Raw genomic sequence first — 21,609 nt, forward strand, 5'->3', positions numbered from 1 at the left:
TTGCGCCGTGATGTTAGGGTGGCTGGCCCTACTACCTATGACGTCGCTGCCTCCAGACCTCTAGCTGTGTAATGCCCGAGATTTAATCATTTTAATCAGATGTTGATTAATTGACGTAATTGAAGTCATAAGAACGCAAATGACGAGGCCGGGTGTCGTGGCATGGTTAGCCAAGGAATTTGGACAGAACCCTCGGCGCTCGAGCGGTAGAAAAGCACCGCCCGAGCGCCAATGCACCATAAGGATACCTTTGGACAGAATGTCTCGCGCCCGATCGGTAGTTTTTGACCGCCCGAGCGCGAGAGGAGGATAAGTTGAGCAACCGGGCAGTATGTTCGGCGCCCGAGCGGTAAATTTTAACCGCTCGAGCGCCACCCGGAAAACATGAAACAAGCCACGTTTCATTTTCATGCAAGAAGTGATATATATTAACGTTGAATTCCCTCAGAAGCTATTGTCCAGAGCCGAGGATTTCCTCTAAGAAATCCTTACGCCTTTTCATTCGTAGATTTGTGGTTTCTGCAAAATCCGCTCGTCTGATTTTAAATCCGACTGCAGTACCGTGTTCCTATCAACACAGGCTACAACTGGACGTAAGTTTTATAACGTTTAGACATGAATTGAATTTATGATGTTGTCAGAATTGAATATGATTCAGATATGGCGTTTCTGCTACCGTAGACATTATAGAATTTAAGTCAGATTAAAGAACAGACCGTTTCTGTAATTGTTATGATTTTTGGAAGATAGTGACTGAGATTCTATATCAGACTTGTGTTAATATTCAGAGTATGAATTATGTTGACACAGATTATGAGTTCCAGTATTTATAATTGTGATATTCAGAACTGACGGGGTTATTCAAATTGTATTGTTATGCCGTCGAAACATCAGTTGTTTCAAATTAATCAGATTCAGTTATGATTTAGATTTCATCGTGATATTCGTTGATATAAATCAGATTGTATTTTGTTCAGATATTGATCAGATTATGTACTGAGTTGAGTATTGATCAGAACAGATTGTGTATTGAGTTATTCATTGATACTATGTAGTCGATATTGTCATTTCAGATTGGATATGGACAGATTGGAATACAGGTCATCGTCTTCGTCAGACAGGGACGACAAAGGTATAATTCATGTGATATTCGGGAAGCATAACTCAAATTAGATTAATTTGAGTTTCCCAATAAAATCACATACTAAATTATTGTTTATATTGTTACATGATTATGCTTTGATTATAGAATTGTATTCAAGCAGGTAAGATAATTGTGATATTCAGTTATGAATATGATTATGCTTTGTTTACAGATTGTTATTCATTGCATTTAAGATAGGAAAGTCTTGACAGCCATTGTCAGACTTCTAGACGTTCGGTGTATCTCAGCTTAGGAGTAGCCATTACTCCTATTGCCAGCCGTCGATACAGCTCGGACCGAAGTCTAGAAATAAGACGTACAGTAGCCCCGAGTGGTTGGGTAGGTGACAGCCAGTGACGTCTTATTCACCCCGGGATCCCTAGAGTTATAGATCGAGTCAAGTCTAGACATGATTTGATTAGGACTTCATGCTTATATGGATGTGGCTCCTAGATCATGGGACCCATCGTTATTGCTTCCAGTTGTGCTAGCATGTTTTTATGATTTAGATTGTTTATATGCATGTTTATCTGATTTGAGTTGCATGCTTAATTTCATAGATTATGAAATATATTGTGTTTATACATGATCGCATGGTTTATGAATTAGTTTGTTTATATACATGCTTACCATGTTTTATACTGGGATTTATTCTCACCGGAGTTATCCGGCTGTTGTCGTGTTTTGTATGTGTGCATGACAACAGGTGGGGCTAGATCAGGGTCGAGATGACGATGAGAGAAGACGAGTTAGCGTGGTGATTCCGGACTTGCAGTAGATTGGATTTTACTACTAGAATTTAGTAGTGAACCTTAGATTAGAATGTTGTACATTATTGTATTCTAATACTGAATTTGTATTTTATATACAGACATGTATAGTATTTAGATTCCATTACCTTCCGCAATTATAATTTAAAAAGAAAATTTTTAGACCCTGTTTATCAGAACTGATAATTTAAATCCCAATAACGATTAAGAAGATGATTAGCGTCCGGGTCCCCACAAGCTGCAAAGCAGGATCTGAATGATATTGAGAGAGATCGCTAGGGCAAGCGACCAGTCCAAGTGCCACATCGCCCTCCTCATCAGCAACATCAGAGTAAGAGGCTTTTCCACGGCCCATCCAGGAACAGAGGATAGCAGCAGCAGGGACGGGCAGTCCCGAGGACCGTAGAGTACCCAGTCTGCGCTAAGTGCACGCGCCGTCATGCTGAAGCTTGTATGTATGGCTCAGGAAAGTGCTACAAGTGTGGTAGTCATGACCACCTACTGAAGTATTGCCCTCAAGGGAGTCTGCCTACCCAATGCAGAGTTTTGCTCTCCATGCAGCGGAGACAAACCCGGAGACGATGCTCTTGACAGGTACCTTAAAGCTTTAAGTTTATATTTGAAAGTTATTGTTTCGAGGGTTTGGGTTAAGGTTTTGATATTAGAATTTGTGATAGGATTGCATGCTCTAATCAATGTTAATTCGGGAAATTAGATTAGAAGAACTTTGACATTCACATGTCTATAAGTTAGTTCTAGTAATTATTGGGTTCAACTTGATGTTCCAACCTTTCAGGTAGAATTTTTATAGCTGGTTCAGCTACGAATGCATTGATAGATTCAGGGGCTACTCATTCGTTCATTTCGGAAACCTTTGCGAATTTTCTCCAGATCAAGACCATTGGGCTAGATGTGGCGTATTCAGTAGTATTGCATTCTGGAGAGGAGCTGGCAGCTACTAATGTGATCCGAGACATAGACCTCGAACTTCATGGTAATCTCGTTTATGCGGATCTGATCGTACTGCCGATGCTAGAGTTTGACATCATTTTGGGGATGGACTGGTGATTAAGGAACAGAGTTTTGATTGATTTCCAGCGGAGATCTGTGCTAGTCCGACCGCCAAGGAGAGAGCAGGTCTTATTCGAACCAGACATGTAATTTCTTTTACCGCGCATTATACCTTGTGTCTAGGCTAGGAAGCTTATGCGTAGAGGGTGTCGAGCGTTTTTAGCGACTTTTGTATCTGTCCTCAAGACACCCAGTCAGTCAGCCTTCGATGTACCGATTGTTAGGGATTTTCTAGACGTGTTTCCTGATGACATCTCTTGTATGCCACCTGTGCGAGAAGTGGAGTTTTCTATTGATCTTATGCCGGGTACCGCACCGATCTCAAAAGCACAATACCGATTAGCACCGACAGTGATGGCAGAATTCAAGAAGCAGATTCAGGAACTTCTTGACAAGTAGTTCATTCGCTCGAGTTTTTCACCATGGGGTGCGCAGTCTTATTTGTTAAGAAGAAGGATGGTTCGATGAGGCTCTGCATCAATTACCGGGAATTGAACAGTGTTACAGTGAAGAACAAATGCCCACTTCCGCGGATTGAAGATCTATTTGATCAGTTGCAGGGAGCTTCAGTATTCTCGAAGATTGATCTGCGTTCTGGTTATCACCAGTTAAGGGTGAGAGATGCCGATGTCTTCAAGAGTGCTTTTAGGACTCGTTATGGCCACTTCGAATTCCTTGTGATGCCATTCGGTTTGACGAATGCTCCAGCAATCTTCATGGATCTCATTAATTGCGTATTTCAGCCGTATCTTGATCAGTTCGTGATAGTATTCATAGAAGATATTCTCGTCTACTCAAAGAATCAATAGGATCACCGCAGACATCTGACCGCAGTTTTGCAGACCTTGCAAAAGCACAAGTTATTCACAAAGTCCAGTAAGTGCGAGTTTTGGTTAGAGAAGATGGCGTTCTTAGGTCACATCATTTCTAGCAGCGGTATCGAGGTAGACCTAGCGAAAGTTGCAGTATTCAGAGATTGAGTTGTACCGCAGAATGCATCAGAGATCCGTAGTTTCCTTGGGCTAGCAGGATATTATCGGAAGTTTATTCAGAGATTCTCCTCTATCGCAGTTCCACTCACGTCATTGACAAAGAAGAATGCTAATTATGTGTGGAGCGATGAGTGTCAGAAGAGCTTCAATAGTTTGAAGCAAGCTCTTATCTCAGCACCAGTATTAGCCATGCCGTCAGGGATCAGGGACTTTGTTATGTATACCGATGCTTTGAAGCTCGGTTTAGGCTCAGTGTTGATGTAGCACGGGAAGGTGATAGCATACGCTTCTCGTCATTTTAAAATCCATGAGAAGAATTACCCTACCCACAATCTAGAGTTGGCAGCCGTAGTTTTTGCCTTGAAGATTTGGAGGCATTATTTGTAAGGAGAGAAGTGCCAGATCTTTACCGACCATAAGAGCCTCAAGTACTTCTTTACGCAAAAAAATATGAATATGCGTCAGAGGCATGGGTTGGAGCTAGTGAAGGACTATGACTGTGACATTAGCTACCACCCGAGCAAAGCTAATGTAGTTGCGGATGCACTGAGCAGAAAAGTCGAAGTGATGGCTCATTTGGCGATTCTGAGACCTCTTCAGTTTGAGATGCAGAAGTTTGACCTAGAGACTTATCATGAGGTAGAGTTCCCGTCTATCTACTTTGACGATTCAGTCTTCTCTTCTAGACCGTATTCGTAGTGGACAGTCAGCAGATGAACAGTTAGCGAAGTGGAGGCAGAGATGAGGCCAAGGGCAGTATTTTGTACACAATTAGCGACGGTATTGTGAGATATCGAGACAGAATGTGGGTTCCTAGCGGCAGTTCTATTCGAGCAGATATTTTATCTGAGGCAACATGTCGTCGTACTCTATTCTTCCTGGGAGTATGAAGATTTACAAAGACATGCAGTTGTTGTATTGGTGGCCCGGAATGAAGAAGGATATCAGATGTTTTGTATCCGAGTGTCTGACGTGCCAGCTAGTGAAAGCGGAGCATCAGAAACCAGCAGGCTTGCTCAAGCCTCTTCCTATTCCCGAGTGGAAGTGGGAGAATATTACCATGAACTTCGTGGTAGGCTTGCCAAAGTCAGCCAAAGAGTCAAATGCTATCTGGGTGATTGTTGATCGTCTTACCAAGTCAGTGCACTTCTTACCCATTAAGACGACTTTCACCATGATTCAGTATGCCGAGTTGTATATCCGAGAGATAGTCAGATTTCATAGTATTCCCGTTTCTATAGTGTCCGACCGAGATCCTAGATTCACTTCCTCCTTTCGGAAGAGTCTGCATTCAGCCGTGGGTACGAAGTTGTTTAGCACAGCCTTCCATCCTCATACGGATGGTCAGTCAGAGAGAGTTATCCTGAGTTTGGAGGATCTTCTCCCTGCATGTGTTATCGATTTCTCAGGGAGTTGGGAGTCGAAGTTGCCATTGGTGGAAGTTCACCTATAACAACAGTTTTCAGTCGTCTATAGGTATGGCTCCATATGATGCACTGTACAGTCGTAAGTGTAGATCGTCTATTCATTGGGATGAAGTAGAGGAGAGATCAGAATTGGGTCCGGAAATTATTCAGCAGACTACCGATATAGTAGTGAAGATTCGTGATAGGTTGAGGACTGCTCAGAATCGACAGAAGAGTTATGCGGATCAGAGGAGGAGAGATCTAGAGTTTGCCGTTGGCGACCATGTTTTCGTGAAGATAGCACCTATGAAGGGTGTCATGCGGTTCGGGAAGAAAGGAAAGCTTAGTCCGAGATTCATCAGACCATTTGAGATCCTCGACAGGGTTGGGACGTTAGCTTATCGTGTTGGTCTTCCGCCGAATCTGGCCGGAGTACACAATGTGTTCCACGTCTCTATGCTGAGGAAGTATATGGCGAATCATTCGCATCTCTTGAATTTCAAACCGTTGCAGCTCACTCCGAACCTGTCTTATGAAGAGAGACCAGTGCAAATCTTAGATAGACAGGAGAAGAAACTTCGGAACAAACTGGTGAAGCTAGTGAAGGTCAAATGTCTTAATCATTAGGAGGAGGAAGCTACGTGGAAATCTGAGCCTGAGATGAATAGTCGATACCCCGAGTTATTCGGTAATTTTTAATTTCGAGGACAAAATTTCTTTTAAGGGGGGAGAGTTGTAGAACTCGATAAATCAGATTACGTATAAGTCATGCATAATTACTATTATTTAAATTAAAATGATTTTTATGCATGAGGGTTTAAATTCATTCTTTTAAAATTGGTTGATTTATGATTATTTATTTTACGCAGAAGTTTAGTTTTTATCTTTTCGGATAAATAAGCGAGACCGGACTGAAGTTGGAGTATTGAGATAAAATTTAATAATAAGAAAATATTACTAGAATTTATTTAAGATAAAAAATAATTTATTTCAAGGTAAACGTATGTTTAAGGATTTATTTAATTAATTGGAGTTAAGTAGTAAATAAGTTCTTTTATGTCCAATAAATAAATAAAAGCCTAAATTAAAATGTGTAACCAATTGGGACAAATTAATCTAGGCCTATTTTATTTAAGAAATTGTAACTTAACATGTTAGTAATTTATTTTAAAACTTAGCCATGCATGCAAGAAAATTACTGTCCTAAATAAATTTAATTATTTCACTAAAATACATCAAAATTCAATAATTAACAATATTTTATCCCATTTTGTTAGCATAATTTCTGCCCCTTCAATCAAAACCTTACTTGGTTGTCAACTCTCATTTATTGCCACCTTTCCTTATTTTTCTTGGTAGATAATTCCCTCACTTTTAATCACCAACAATTAATCATTTAAGCAATATTCTTGCCTCGTTTTGATAAGAGAAAAATCGGCCATCACCTCCCCTATATCTCCCTCAAATCCCATAATATCACCTCATTTCTTTATCTTCCAAAGAATCAAGGATAGAAAGATTTTTATCTTGCCATTCAATCCCCATTTAATTGGTAACCTTCCCATTCACTTCCTAGCCATTCTCTCCATCCTCACTCTCGAAATTTCAGAGTAAATCAGCAACAAAATCGTGACTTGCATCAAGAGAAAACAAGAAAAGAAACTCTGTCTTCGCCGCGCCGCGTTCATCGTATAATTTTGTTCTCTTCTAAACAAAATTTTCAGGCATGTTTATATTGTTCTTTGCTCTTCAATCAAGTCCTATAGGTATTTTAAAACATCACATGATCATAATTTTAATGGCTAAACCGAAGTATGACAGAAACTACACAAAAAAATTCCGCACAGATTTTTTGGCTTCCTCTTGTGCTTCACGGGTTGTCTTGTTTTTGTGATTCCAGGGAATGGCTCGATTCCAGGTGCTCAAGGCTATACCTAGGCACATACTAGGGTGTGTTAGGATCATGTTGGTCCATTATTTCAAGCCCATTGCACGCAAGGAAGAGACTTGACAACAACTTCCCCCATAGTTGCATTGTGAGTCTCGATTTTTGGTTGTTGGGATGTCTAAGGTGAATGTTTGGATTGTGGTTGGCCCAAGGCCTGTAACCATGGTTAGAACCCTCCATTAGCATGTTTAGGACATGGCCAAGATGACCTTTCATGGCTTGGTTCATGGCCCCATCGAAAGTTTCAACAAACAACACAAGTGCCCCTCGGTTTCATTTTTTTTATGTTTTGGGTGTGTGAGTTTCGGTCTTGGTGGTGTTGGATGGATCTTGGTTGGCTTTAGCCCTTAGACATGGTTCATACAATACCTCATGATTTCTAGATCGAGCCATGGTCGATCATATGGCCACTGGAACGACACAAGACAGCAAACGATCCACACCATCGAACCGTACAGAATTTTTGTTTGGTGTTCTCGGTTTCTAGTTTCGGTTGTCTTGGGTGTTTGCTTGGATTGTGGTTGGCTTAGGGCCTTAGCCATGGTTCAAGCCACACCTTAGGATGTTGGGAAGAGGCTCTGGTCGGTGGTTCAAGCCCCAATGATCATTAGTCTCGTAAACGAACATAGCAAGCGCAGCTGCTGCCATCGCGCATTGCACAGTAGCATGGCTTCGGTTCAGAGGTGGTGTTTGAGTTCTTGGTTGGCTTTTAGCCTATGACCTTGGACTGGACAGTACCTCAATGAGTTAGGAATGTCATGTTTTTGGCCGTTCGTGATTTGGTTACTTTAGAAGTCATACGAGAATTTACGGTGCAATGTGCCAAAGTGACTCTCGAAAGAGCATTTTACGATTTTGGCCTCCATTCACATTTTTCGGGTATTACAGCCCTAGAGTCATGTTTTCCAGTATTTTTGGTGTATTTTAACCATGGTTAAACGATGGTTCAATGTTGGTTCGGGTTGGTACGAAGCCATGGTTGAATATTTAGTTTGTTGGGCGTAATTGTCTCGTTTCTAGTTCGATTAAGAAGTGTTGGTCAAGTTAAGTTTATTTGCATGTTCTCATGTTAGAATTAGGTCGCAGCGACCCTGGGAACGATCCAACCCATTCGGTAAAACAGGGTTATAATTATATTACGTGCATAAAATATAAAATGTTTATTTTTGAGATATATGTGATATGTCTTGTGGCCACCTTACGTTTATGGCATTGCTTCACCCGGTGATTTACGACCGGTTTACGATTATGTATAGGTACGGATATCCAGTCCAAGGGCTGTGATGATCTCTACCGCCCAGTATACTGTGGTTTAGTCTGATCAGACGTGCATGTTATGTTATGTTAGGGCTCTATCGGGCAACTTTTTTACGTACGGTTTTTCAGATATGCACGCATTTATAATTACTCAGGACACGATTTTCCCGTTACGCTTTACGATACGATATTTCTACGTTACGCCAAATTTTATGATATATTTTACTTGTTATTCACGATATATTAATGCCGAGTCTTTAGACTCACTAGACTTGATTGTTGTAGGTACTGATGAGGTCGGGACCGAGGACGGGGACCAGTGAGCTAGCTTGGGTCGGCAATAGTAGGAACCCGAGGACCTCATTTTTATTTATGCTCAAACTCAATTTTTACTTAGACGAATTATTTTTAAGTTGTGGTTTGAAAACAATATTTGCTTCCGCTGTTACATTAAAACATTAAATCTTTTTATCAGTTTATTTTATGAATGAGGCATGTTATTTATATAAAAAGAAAATTTTTAAATAATTCCGCAAATTTACAAATATGAATTACGGGCCTCTACAATTTGGTTAAGTACATGTGACGTAGATTTCACGATGGCCTAAGGCTTGGCTAAGTTCATCCGTGGTGACGGCAATATAGCCAATCCAATTGGATTCCCGGTCCCAAGAATCGTGAGACAAATAATGCATAAAAAGAAGTCTAAGGCAAGGCTGTTTGGATGAGAAATTGTGTTGCATCAATAGTTGGGCGTAATTCCTCAAGTAAAGGAAGACCATACATAACCAAAGAAGGTAATTTTATTAATGAAAAGTACAAAGCAAGGCCCAGAAGCCAAAAGAGCAAAAAGAAAGAAAATTTTACAACCGTATTCTACATGGTTCATGCTCTCGAACCCAACATCCTCTTTCTTTGTTCCCCCTCGCCCTTCATCAAAAAAGAATCGATGGCTCGACCAAAGTCAGAAAGCACTCCCTATCTGTCTGAAGAAGCCCAATTCTTCAAATTTCTCTTGGAAATTTTTGAAGCCGGTACAGAAGAAGGAATAAGCTTTTTCTTCAACCGCCACCCTAAATTCCGCAGATTGAAGGAAGGAGGTCTGCCATTCCTCCTCGGATCATGTTGGGCCTTATTTTTTTTGAGCTCTTCAACCAAGAACTGGGTGCCTTCGAGGTCAAAAGCTCGGTCTTGAGTGAATTTGTCGTGGCAATAACCACCTCAGCCTCTGCCTGAGCCTTCTTCATGCTCGATTGGGCCACCTCTAGCTGCTGGTAGCCCACCTGGGAGGTTGTTCTCAGGTCAATCACCACTTCTTTGTGCAAGAGCCGGGATTGCTCTAGTTCACCTTGGACTTGTTGGTGAATCTCACTAGCGACCCGAGCTCAGTTTGTCTCTTTCTTGTCCATGGAAACAACCTCCTCATAGGCACCTATCAACATTTGAAGCCTGTGTAAACTAAATATGAGAAAATCTGGCATTATTCAAGGTAAAAGAAAGAATTAATGTGAGAAACTTAGTGAGAGAGCCCGAGAAGTGCCCTCGAATAGTTTTTGGTCGGGACCCGGGCCCCGGAGATGAGCCTCATAGACAGGAGTGATCAATCCCTTTACAATTCTAACCTCGGCTGAAGAAATCCCATCTAGAAAAAGGTTTCCTCCGTTTCCCAGCGGGCGGGCTGGTGTTGCTCTGCAGAGACTTGTGTAGAAGAAGAAGGGATGAACTTAGTTTCCTAGGGAGAGCTCGGGGCCCCCTCCATAGTGTCACTGAAGAGGACCGCCTCGGGGACGACCATAGCTTTATACTTCTGATGGAGGAGAGACGTGTGGTCTTCGGAATTCTCCGGGGAGAGTCTTCATATTTTTATTCCCGAGGGATTTTGGGCTGGGTAGGAAGGTGGGAAAGAAATCCTATTGTACATATAGGAGGGTAAGGGAGATCAATTAAGAAGAACGGTCATTTTCATCCCTTCAGTAAAGAAGGAATATTATCAAGGAAACTTTTATTAATCTGGGCAGTTAGAGAGAAGACACTCTTATTAAACCGACAAAGAAAATAATAATGAAGGATGGGGGATGAGGGGTGGTCAGGATATTGTTCATTTTTGAAAAGCATGAATGCGAAGCCAGCATGCAAAAAAAGTTGGGTGAGTTGGTTTATAAAAACCCCGAGGAAGCTGGACACCTCGGTATAGAAAAAGTGGATGAGAAACCAGAGACCACTACGAACCTGCTCCTTGAACAAATGTAAAAACCCTCTGGGGATAACCCCTTTATGAAGGACCAGGAATGAGAATGGAGTTAGAGGAGAGGATAGAACTGAGGACTCTGAGGTCCTCATCAGCCCTCGAGAAAAGGGTTCTCTCCATGATAACAAAACATGGAGCACTTGGGGCCTCAAGTTCTGTTTCAGCAGAGCCCCACACTTTTCCCTTGCTTTTATTAAGGGCTCGGGAAGGCCCGATAGGCTATGAAGTGATTTTAGTTTTTTGAGTTTTTTTGAATGAAGGGCATGAGTGGTTTTCTAGAGAGAAGAACATCGGAAGTACATCAAAGTGCGGATTGAGCGAAAGCTTGGAAGTTCTAAAGGTGAGAAAATGGAGAAATGGTGAGAGAGAGTCATTAAATATAAGCCGGGGGCATACGATCCTAATCATTGATCTTAAAGTAAATGGACAAATGAGATATACCTCGGAAGTTTTGCAAGGTAGTCGAAAAGACGGGCCCGGAATGCAAAGCGACACTGTCCTTCAGACTACTAGGGCTCGCGTCATGCTGACATCAGCCCTAGACCGCTCAAATTCAAAACATCGACCGATTTACTACCCAAATCAAATTTGATAACCCGGGCCAACGAGTAAGACTATATCTCGACTAGGTCATACTCTAACTCAAGCAGGGATAAGAATCAACTTGGGTACCATCCCTGGAACTACAAAAACCAAAAAGGATAATCAAGCCAGCATACGCTCGAATGAGTCCGGACTCTCCACCTAGCCTGGACAGTGTAATAAGACTTAAGGAGATCAGGGGTCCTATTCACAGCTTCGCATAACGATCATTGCTCGAGCACTCCGGGACAAATGTCAATCATGGGCCCACAACTTGTATCTTTATAAATACCCATGTTTTATTAATTGTGAAGCATTCAATTCAGTTACTATTTTCCATAAATACTCAATATACATTCTCTATATTTCATTTTCTCTTGCGAGAAATACTTGACTGACTTCAGTGTTAGAGTGGTTCCACCGGAAAATCATCTGACTAACGCTCCTTGTTCTCTGAGTGTGCAGATTATTAAGCATGGGAACTACCAACCCGGTCTTCTCCCACGTTCCCTATACGAATTCACCCGGCACATATAAAATCATCCACTTAGGTCACGTGATTTACCCGGCCAACATCAATAGTATTTAGAACCCGTGAAAATCTAAACAAGCACATAATCTCTTTTATGAAATTAAAAATCTTTCAAACAATGTGTTTTTAAAAATCAGGCGTAAAAAAGCCTTCAAAATCATGGCGCAAATAAGTCCGATTAAGGGTAGGAGATTTTATGTTTTTCGATATTTCTGATTAGTACTAATTGCAATCACCGCACCTTTCAAAGCTTGATTATACGGTTATTGATTACTCAAATAAAATAGTTAGAATGATAGAAAGCACAAGAACAATTTTTTTATTTTTCAACTTAACAAACGCCACTTATTGAATAAAAAGGAAAAAATTAGCAAAAGAGTTCTGCAAATTTTATTTTTTTTTTTAGATCAAGAAACTAGTAAAATTTGGCCATCATTCTATAAGCTGAATTTTTGTCTCTTCCAATTTTATTTTATTAGAATACGAACATAACATTAGACACGTTAGCTATATATGATGACATATCAATATTATCTAATATTATATAAATAATATTAGGTGTCAAATTCGCACTTGGGCAAAATAAATGTGCCTCCCATGATCATCAATTCAAAACTCGATGTGTATAGCAATCTCTGAGTGATTAAAAATATAGGTACGAAAATATGGATATATTTTTCATTATTTTTGTTAAAAGTGATAGACTATCTAAAAATTTAAAAATATAAATAAAGATAAAAATAAATTTAAAAATATAGCAAATGAGATTAAAATTGTAGTTTTAAATAAATTTTATCAAATTAATTACAAATTAGTTAGTATAGAGATCTCAACATTAATTAAATAATATATAAATAAGATATTAAAAATCATAAAAAGTTACACACATTATTTTATTAGTAGATTTAAATTAAATATTTATTATTTTTGGATTACTTCTTTTCCTTTTAGACAAAAATCAGTCGACACCATTCAAATTACAATGGGAACAGACGAGACTGGAGCACCCAAAAAAATGTCAAAACAGTGGGAAAAATGTACTCTGTTTGAATTAAACAATTCTATTACAATGATTTCTTATTTGACCTTTCTTCAAAACAAAAAATAGGAGATGGCCTAACATTGAAATAAGTAGCAAAAGCTAAGTAAACACAAGATAATCCTACATAGATTTTAAACAGAAGGAACGAATAAAAGGTGAGATAAATGAAGATACCGGTAACACCGAGTACTGATGCACAGTTGGCCATGCATCCGAGTGTCGAAAGTTCATCTTCGGTTCCTTCATTAGGAAATTGACCATTAACTATGAAATCAGAGAGCAGTTGATCTTTGAGTTGAAACGCATCCATCAACCAGGCAGCAATCTCTGATTCCGAAGAGGGGATTTCCTCCAGAGGGATCCGTCGGAGGTGCATGTGTACCTCGGAAGGGTCCACGCCAAACACATTATCCAAGAAAGTAGGACAATTGTTCTTGTACGCGATAGTAATGTCATAAACTGCAAAAATTTTGTGATAAAATGATGTTATGAAGCAACAAGATTGAATAAAATACATGTTTACGGGTCAACTCGATTTTATGATCTTCTACGGAGAAATCACACATGTTCCTAGGAAATGGGTGACATCATCACTTCATTTTTGTCATTTTATTGTGCAACTCAAACATTTTAAATCATACAACAACTCAAATGACACATTTTGATTCTAGCAAGGGGCAATTTTTTTGGCTTTGATGTTATTATTGGTATAAGAGCCAAGGATAAAACTTCATTTCACATGAGTTATTAGTTGATCCAAATGTTGATAGGGACAATGAAAACATAGCGTTTTTGTTGGAATTTCAGTGGAAGTTGTATGATTGAACCAGATGAAATATCAAATTACCAAATTATCTACATCTTAACTAGTTACATAAAAACAGATCAAAGGTTTCAGTATGTTCTTTTATACCACCTCAGGTTAGACCTGCTTATAGACATTCATCAGTAGGTCCAGATGAGTATGTTGGGATATCAATGGATGTTTATATCATAGTTGTCAAAGGCGAGGGCGAGAGGCACTACCAAGCGAGGACCCTACAACTGTGTCCCAGGAGAAGCGATTCACAAAGGGTAGCCCAGGCGTGCGCCAACAGGCGAGCACCTTGCGCCTAGGGTCATCCCGGAGCAGCGATTCACTAAGGCGAGCCCAGGTGCGCGCCAGGACTCGTCTTGGAAGTTCACGCGGGCAAGATTTTCGTGAATTTTTTTTAAATAAAAAAAAACAAAGAAGTTGCATTTTGAAAATGCAACTTTTTTAATTATTTGTTTAAAACAAAAAACCCAAATCCCAGAAACCCAATGCCCCAACACTGAGAAGAAGAGAGTGTTGCAAAAGAACGAAGAAGACAACAAGCACTGAAGACCGAAGGTTCCAAACAATCAAGTAAGATATTTTTTAGGTATTTTTTTCATATTTATTTATTTCGAGCACATGGAGTCATGTATATTCATATTTCATGGTTGCAAATTTTAATCTATTTTAACTTCAGTTTTAAATTTTAACTATGTAATGCTTTTGCTTGGTTTCTGTATTGTTTATTAATTTATGTTATTATATATATAATGAACTACTTATATAATATACAAATTCATGGTTGCAATTTTTTCTTCAGGTTAATGTCGGCTTCTGAAAATTTGGAGAATCGAAAAGATCCTCGCTTGAACTATGTGAAATGAATCAATCCAAATGACACTAATGCCATCTAAAGTGTTTTTTTGGCAAAATTCTCAAGGGAGGAATTTTTCATCTCAAGCAACATCTTGCTGGAGGCTATCGATATGATAAAGAATGTCCAAAATGTCCTTAGCATGTTAGAACTGAAATTCAAGTTTACAATTTTTTTTAAAAAAAGTCAAGCAACAAATAGACATGAATCCTAATTTTTATGAATTTGCTGAGCAATTAGAAATATTGGAAGATATGATGTGTTTCCAATCCCACAAAAAAGGAAACAACGAATGTTAATTCAACAGCGAGTTCTGCCGCTATCCCTTCTATTTTCTCAAGTCAAAAGACAAATATTGTTGGTCCACTTGATTATTTCTTTGTCAATAATATAAAATCGCTGATGGACTTCTTGGCAATTCTATGGCCATTAGACAAATAAATAAATTATCACCAGGTAATTCTTGTTTTTTTATTTTAAGATCATGACATATTGTTGAAACTTGAAGTATTCGAATTTTGAAATTTCGGAAATCTCGTTTGACAACTGAATGGTGGTTGGCTTATGGTTCTACGACCCCACAATTGTAAGATTTTGCAATAAGAATCCTCAACTTTACGTGCAGTGCTTCTGGTTGTGAGCGGAACTAGAGTATGTTTCAGCATGTACGTATCTAAATTTTAACATTGAATAATTGACTCTTGAGTCTTGACATATTAATTATAATTATTATTATGAACAATTTATGAAGAAATAATTTATTTTAAAGTTTTCGCAGCTTCACTCGAAAAGAAGAAATAGGTTGGCACAGAAGCATTTGATTGATCCAGTCTTCATGAAATATAGAAGGGCATTGAAACGTCGATATGATTTGCGTGACAAAATTGATCTTATTGCATTGGATGATATCGATGATAGCAATGAATGGTTGATGGGAAAATTGGATAATGAAGAAAATAATATATTCTTTGGGGAGGATGATTTGACATGGGATGACGTAGGTCGTGCGTCTGGGGTTGGTGAACAGATTTACGGTTTTAGATCTCGTGCTTCACCTTCTTCAAACGAGACAATGACATATACAACCAAAACAACCAAAAAAAGACGATTTCATATCTTTTTGGATGAAGATGAAAAAGAAATTAACATGGATCAAGGAAGTGATGAAGACCAAGAAAAATATAAGTGCGTAAAGTCTGGAGATTCCGATTATTCGATGGAAGAAAATGAACTTATTTGAATGATTGAAATTTTTTTGATCATATTACAAGTTACTATGAAAATATTAATTATTTTTTGTTCTGTGTGACAGTGTGCTTAATTATTTCATATTTTAACATATTTATTCTAAGATAAATATATTTTTTTAGAAAATTAAAAATGTGTCTTGCTTCGGTAATGCGAATGCCTCGCCTTGTGATAGGTGCCATTTTTACGTGTTTTATGTGTCGTTCGAGTTTCATTCATACATAATTTTTGGTATATTAATTTAAGTTAGTCTACTGTGATCAGCTCTATTATGTGTCATGATCAAATTTTATTCACTTTTTTTTATTTGTAAGTATTATGTTGATCAAGAAAAGGAGCTCGCGCTAGAGTGGGAGAAATTTTCCGCCCTAGAGGAATTGCAAAACCCTAGGGTACGTTTTTTGGGGGCATATTAGTTTTTATCAGCAAAAGAGAGCAGTCGTACACGAGGAAAAAAGAACTAGAGTCCAGTAAACTTGAAGAATTCGGCATTTTCGAGTAGCATGTCTTCCGTTCTTCGATTATTCTAGTATTTTTAGTTTAAGAACATTCATTTAATTATTGTGTTGCATATTTTACTATGAATTTTATTAGCTAAAATCGTCTTTTGTTGGGATTCAAGAGGATCCTACCTCAAACGGTCGTTTGAACTAATACAATCATCGAATTGTATTTTATTCTTGATTATATTATTGTTTTTCCTTGAATTATTGAAGTATAGCTAACTTTGATAATATTTTATATTGCGAGTGAGTTCGAGAGAATAAGTTGCACTAGGAACAAGTAATATAATCCGTTGATTCACAATTTGCATAGACATATGAAATTTAATACACGTTGATAATCATAATCCAAAAGGTCAAAAACTAGAAGATTCCGTAGATCGTGCATGCAATTCGTCGTTGACAAATAATTCATCATGTCGAATTAGTTCAACATAGCATGAAAAGTGTGTTGATTAGTTAGGGAATCTTGTCAAAGGTAATGAACATTAATCAAGATTAATTATTGAAAATAACGAAGGGTAGGTGAACCGAGTTCCAACAAATTCACTTTCTATTTGATTTTAAATATTCATTTTACTTTGCTTATTTAACCTTTGACTATTTAGTTAAATTAAATTCTAGTAGTTAACAAATAAATTAGAAGTATCGTTTGCTGAATCTATGAGTGAAAATAAGATTCATGTAATTCAGTCACGGTGGAACAATATTCGTATTTTTATACACTATACTACAACTTGCATCATGCATTTGGGATCATATTGATATTGAACTTTTTAATTATTTTCATTGGGGAATCTTACTGCAAGAAAAGCTCGATCACCTTGCGCTTTGCACCTTAGGCTCCAGAGCCCTTGTGCGTCTTGCGCCTTTGACAACTAGTGTTTGTATAATTTCACGACGTGCTAAAAGGGAATATGCTCTGTTGGGTAATCTAAGTGAGGGCAAGGGCGGTGTTCAATTTAGTCAAATTTTTGGGAGTGTGTAAATAAACCGAACAGCAGAGTTAATATAACTAACGCAAGAATGATTATTAACATCACTGGCTAGAAAAATGGATAAGCTTTTTAAATTACTAACCAAAAGTACAAAGAAGGGCAGTACCTGCATCTAGAGAACCCCTCAAGATCTCCAAGGAAGTATGCAGACCTCTTGTCTTTGGTAGTAACAAATTCTTCAGAACTGGTAATCCATTCTCAATAGCAAACTTTTGACTTTTTCTGCATTTCTCGTCGCTGTGTAAAATTGCAAGTTGAATGTTATATAGCCCGGATGCAAACGTTTACACGAAAATATACAAAGAGATGGTGCCCGAAGATTCCCAAACAATTGATTTCATAGAATTCGGAAAGAACGTACTAAAGGGGCATTGAAGAAATGTGTTGAAAGACAAAGGAATGATGAGGTTTTACGTAAAATCGGTTCCTTCGGGAAAGACTGCAAGCCAGAGTGGATCCTGACCATTGGTAAATGTAGAAAGCATTTGGCGCATCACCTGTTCATCAACCTCCCACTTTCTCTCCACTGGAATGAACTCGAAAACGTGAAATCCCCAGCCAAGGATTGGCAGTTTCATCAAACTGCTCTTGAGAACATATCTGATGTAACCCAAGCACCCTTTTCGCAGAGCTAGATTCCACAGATACATCCAGTCTACCTCAGTTCTGTGATTGGCTATAATCAAAACATTCTTCTCTAACGGAGCTTTCTCACCCGAAAATATAACTTTAACCTTGTTTATCTTTTCAAATAAGAATGGCCACAGACCAAGCCAAAGACCAAAGAGGAAGGTTACTAATTTCCTACTGTAATGTACACTAAATAGGCGTGTGACTACAGCGGCCGGGGGCACAAAATAAACTAAGAACATAAACGCAGTTGAAATGTAAACTGCTAAACACAGAAGACCCCTAAAAATCCTAAAAGGGGTCAAAGGGAAATGCTTTAATCCTTTGTCGGAATTGAGGGACTTGCTAATTTCCATCGTCATCTGGTGAATTTTTTAACCTTCGGCCACAACACAAGCAAAATCTGTAACCTTCAGATAATTTTTCCACCTTAAGCTTGTAGGAGAACAAAGAACTAGTCAAAATCTATGCAAATGTTCATACATCGTCAAGCTTGTATCTGCGATCAATGACAAAAAACAAAGAGGATATAAATTGCCGAGCCATAATTTCTATAATAACGAGAAAGAATCAGGTTGATATTTAAAATATGATCATAACAGTAGCAATCAGACAAACATGCTGGGACAGTTCATTTAACACTGAACAAGGTGAAATATCCTCCGGTTCAACTAATACAGCATTTAATGTTGGAACTGCGTATAAATATTGTAATAAAAAATTACATCAAATGTAAATATCTCGTTAAAAATATTAAATCATCACTCGTGCCAGAAGTAAAAGAGGAGAAGCAGGCGAAACCCAAAAAAAAGAAGAAGAAGAAGAAGAAGAGTAGTTGTAAAGGGAGGGGCGGCCGGGCATTTATGGGATGGAGAAGGGAAACGATGATGCAAGGTGGTTGTGGATGGGCTGCGAATATTGACTTTGGATGGGAAGCATTAATGTCGGCCAAACAAAACAAGATTTAAATGAATTTAATAGTATTTCACCTAAAATTGGATAAGAGCAGCAACCCACAAAAATATATCCAATTTATAAGAAAATTACCTTGAAGATAAGGTGATTTCATTTGAAACATGAAATACATAAAAATTTGGCCCCCATCAAATCTTCTGATTCAATTGAGAAAATTTATCAATAAGATACAATCCGATACTCTTAATTAAAAGAAAAACTCGATAAAATTCATGGATAGATCCCAGTTTTCATCAATCAAAGTGGATTTGGGCAAATGATCGAGCAACTTTTTTATCAAAATAAAAAATTTCTAGATCTAGCAGATGCTACTGCTACCTAAGAAGAAAATCTGATGCAAGATTATGCCGAAATTACAGAGGAGTGGCCTATATCATATCAAAATAAAAAATTTCTTGATCTAGCAAATGCTAGGGTGTCCTTAGTCTTGACCAAATCTTCAAATATCTAAACTTAGTCTTTGGCAGATTGATGAAGCTAATGCCACCAAGAACTCCTGCACAACATTCTCGGTGCAACGGAACCAGGAAATGAATGCGCAAGCTCGCGCGGGTTGATGGAAATGGAATAGATATTTGCCGGAAGTTGATGAGATTACAACATCGAAACTTAACTATCACCGGATTTAAAACTAATCTTCCATAGCACTACAATTAATCTCCATCTCATTTCCCTCCAACTAAAGTTTGAATTTCTTAACAGTGACCAGATTATGAATGTGGATGTTTTGACAGGTGTTTCTATCTCAGGCTTTCACAAATCTGTAACAGACCATATTAGTGAAACTCGGCGTTCACATATCTATTACCAAACCAGTAAATTCTATGCTATGTCCGGACAACTGTGTAGGAAAACCATTAAATTTGGGGCCAAACACAATTGGCAATACACCAGGAGAGGGTGGGAAAGGCCCGAAAGTAAATACTTTTTTTCATGTCACATGGAATTTAAATTTCCTACAACAAAACTTACAACCCATATTTAGAATATGTAATCATATCTGAGAATTCCATTTATCTTAGTTCGCAAGTATATAGAATCTTATCCGCAAGCAGAATATCCAAAAAAGCAAGTAGCAAGCATGATTCTGCACATCTATGTTTAGCTAATTTTCTCATCTGTTCATTTATCATATTCGGCGCAGTTATGTTCTCTATCTTAACATCTAACCTAGGACTTCTCATGGCCATGGGTATTAGAAAAGCAACCCATTTTGAGCAATATTCTATTGGAAACGTGAAGCCGGTAGCTATTGTAGGTTTTGAGCAGATTTAATGAAACATGACAAAAAGCACAGACAGACAGAGAGGAATCCTTACCATTTTTTGCAAACAAAACTTGCGCTATTTTATTGAACCATTTGATTTGGGGAATGCTTCAAAGGCCATAGACATTTGCTACATTTTAAATCCATTGCAACTGTAATTCTCGTACCAAAATAAAATGGATTTGAATTCAAGATAGAATTATTTGATACAAGGAAGATAACTGAAATTTGGGTTTCGAACAACATCAATCTCGGCCCCATTTGAAATCAACTGTAATCGTAATTCTCATGTTATAAACAATCACCACAACCAAAGTGGATCTCAAATCAAGAATTCCAAAATCACTTAATCCGTAAAATCGAAACCCATACACAACATAGAAAAGTTCTCACACTCGTCATTTATCTACAAGTCCAGAAACCACACAAGTGTGCCATACTAAGCAACAATCTACATAACCCCAAACACTTTCTTGTCAAATTATGGAACATTAATTAAGCAACAACAAATCCAAATCCAATTAAATTAAATAAAAACCGATTCATTTTCTAGCTTGTATTAATACTACTTATTTTATTAACACAGTCAAAGCAGCAGCCGATAATTCAATCTCATCCCAACAAAATTCGAGATTTTACCTATTTTTTGGCATCAAATCCACACGAGTTTTTATGGATCGACTTAGAATTCCAAATGATTATTTAAAGAAACCAGAAAATTGTGGACCAATGGAACAGCGAAATCACGGATATGTAAAATAATGTTTTGGGATTATTATTATTATTATTATTATTATTTCAGGAAAATGGAATATGTGATTTGTATATTCTTGGAGAGTGATACTTGAGCGGCTTAATTCATTAGGTGTCCGCTCCTTTAGTAAACTAATGGACAGCGCATACGATACATATTATCAAGGTAAATGTGAAAAGGCCGGCAAAAAACCTAAAACTCTCGATCCAATCTGATTCCTCGATTTTTAAGGGACGAAAATTAGGGAAAATGAGGAAAACCGGAGTAATGGAAGTTTTTATTAAAAAAAGAGAGCGAATATAATTTACATCTTTATCCTTCTTTTTTAAAATTGTCTAAAACTAATTTTTTCATTAGTGTATTTTAATTTGATATATAATAAAATTTATAATTTAGTTAAATAAAAAAGTAGGTATATTTAATGTTCGCAATCTTGATTTTGATTATAACAAAACTTTTTATTTTGTTTTTAATTATTTACCTTAGTGCGCAGGAAGCTATAACTGATATGGTCCACAGAGCCATCATCACACCAAAAAATGTTGATGTCGACAATATTAATCAAATGCTCA

General features: G+C 37.9%; 1 protein-coding gene across 6 annotated transcripts; it reads right to left on the reverse strand.

Annotated features, from left to right (window-relative positions):
- Positions 1-12,949: 12,949 nt before the first annotated feature.
- Positions 12,950-21,079, reverse strand: LOC140837293 (probable 1-acyl-sn-glycerol-3-phosphate acyltransferase 4). 6 transcript variants are annotated; one of them, XM_073203417.1, is made up of 6 exons: positions 20,923-21,068; positions 20,494-20,554; positions 20,336-20,413; positions 17,826-18,540; positions 17,518-17,648; positions 12,950-13,451 (listed from the first exon to the last, which is right to left on the reverse strand). In XM_073203417.1, exons 4-6 carry the CDS (start codon positions 18,401-18,403, stop codon positions 13,015-13,017), a joined length of 1,146 nt encoding a protein of 381 aa, XP_073059518.1. In that variant the 5' UTR covers positions 18,404-18,540; positions 20,336-20,413; positions 20,494-20,554; positions 20,923-21,068; the 3' UTR covers positions 12,950-13,014. The 6 variants fall into 6 exon arrangements, with proteins under 6 accessions (XP_073059518.1, XP_073059519.1, XP_073059516.1 ...); XM_073203418.1 differs by lacking the exon at positions 20,494-20,554 and having other exon boundaries at positions 20,923-21,063; XM_073203415.1 differs by lacking the exons at positions 20,336-20,413; positions 20,494-20,554 and having other exon boundaries at positions 20,923-21,079.
- Positions 21,080-21,609: the final 530 nt, after the last annotated feature.

Source organism: Primulina eburnea, chromosome 7 (assembly GCF_022965805.1).
Source record: "Primulina eburnea isolate SZY01 chromosome 7, ASM2296580v1, whole genome shotgun sequence".
NCBI lineage: Eukaryota > Viridiplantae > Streptophyta > Magnoliopsida > Lamiales > Gesneriaceae > Primulina > Primulina eburnea.

Coding starts and splice junctions, on each gene's coding strand:
- LOC140837293 (XM_073203415.1), bottom strand. CDS start 18,403: ATGACGATGGAAATTAGCAAGTCCCTCAATTCCGACAAAGGATTAAAG. Junction 17,649..17,825: donor CCCGAAGGAACCGATTTTAC/GTAAAACCTCAT, acceptor AATTTTACACAG/CGACGAGAAATGCAGAAAAA. Junction 13,452..17,517: donor GAGGGGTTCTCTAGATGCAG/GTACTGCCCTTC, acceptor AAATTTTTGCAG/TTTATGACATTACTATCGCG.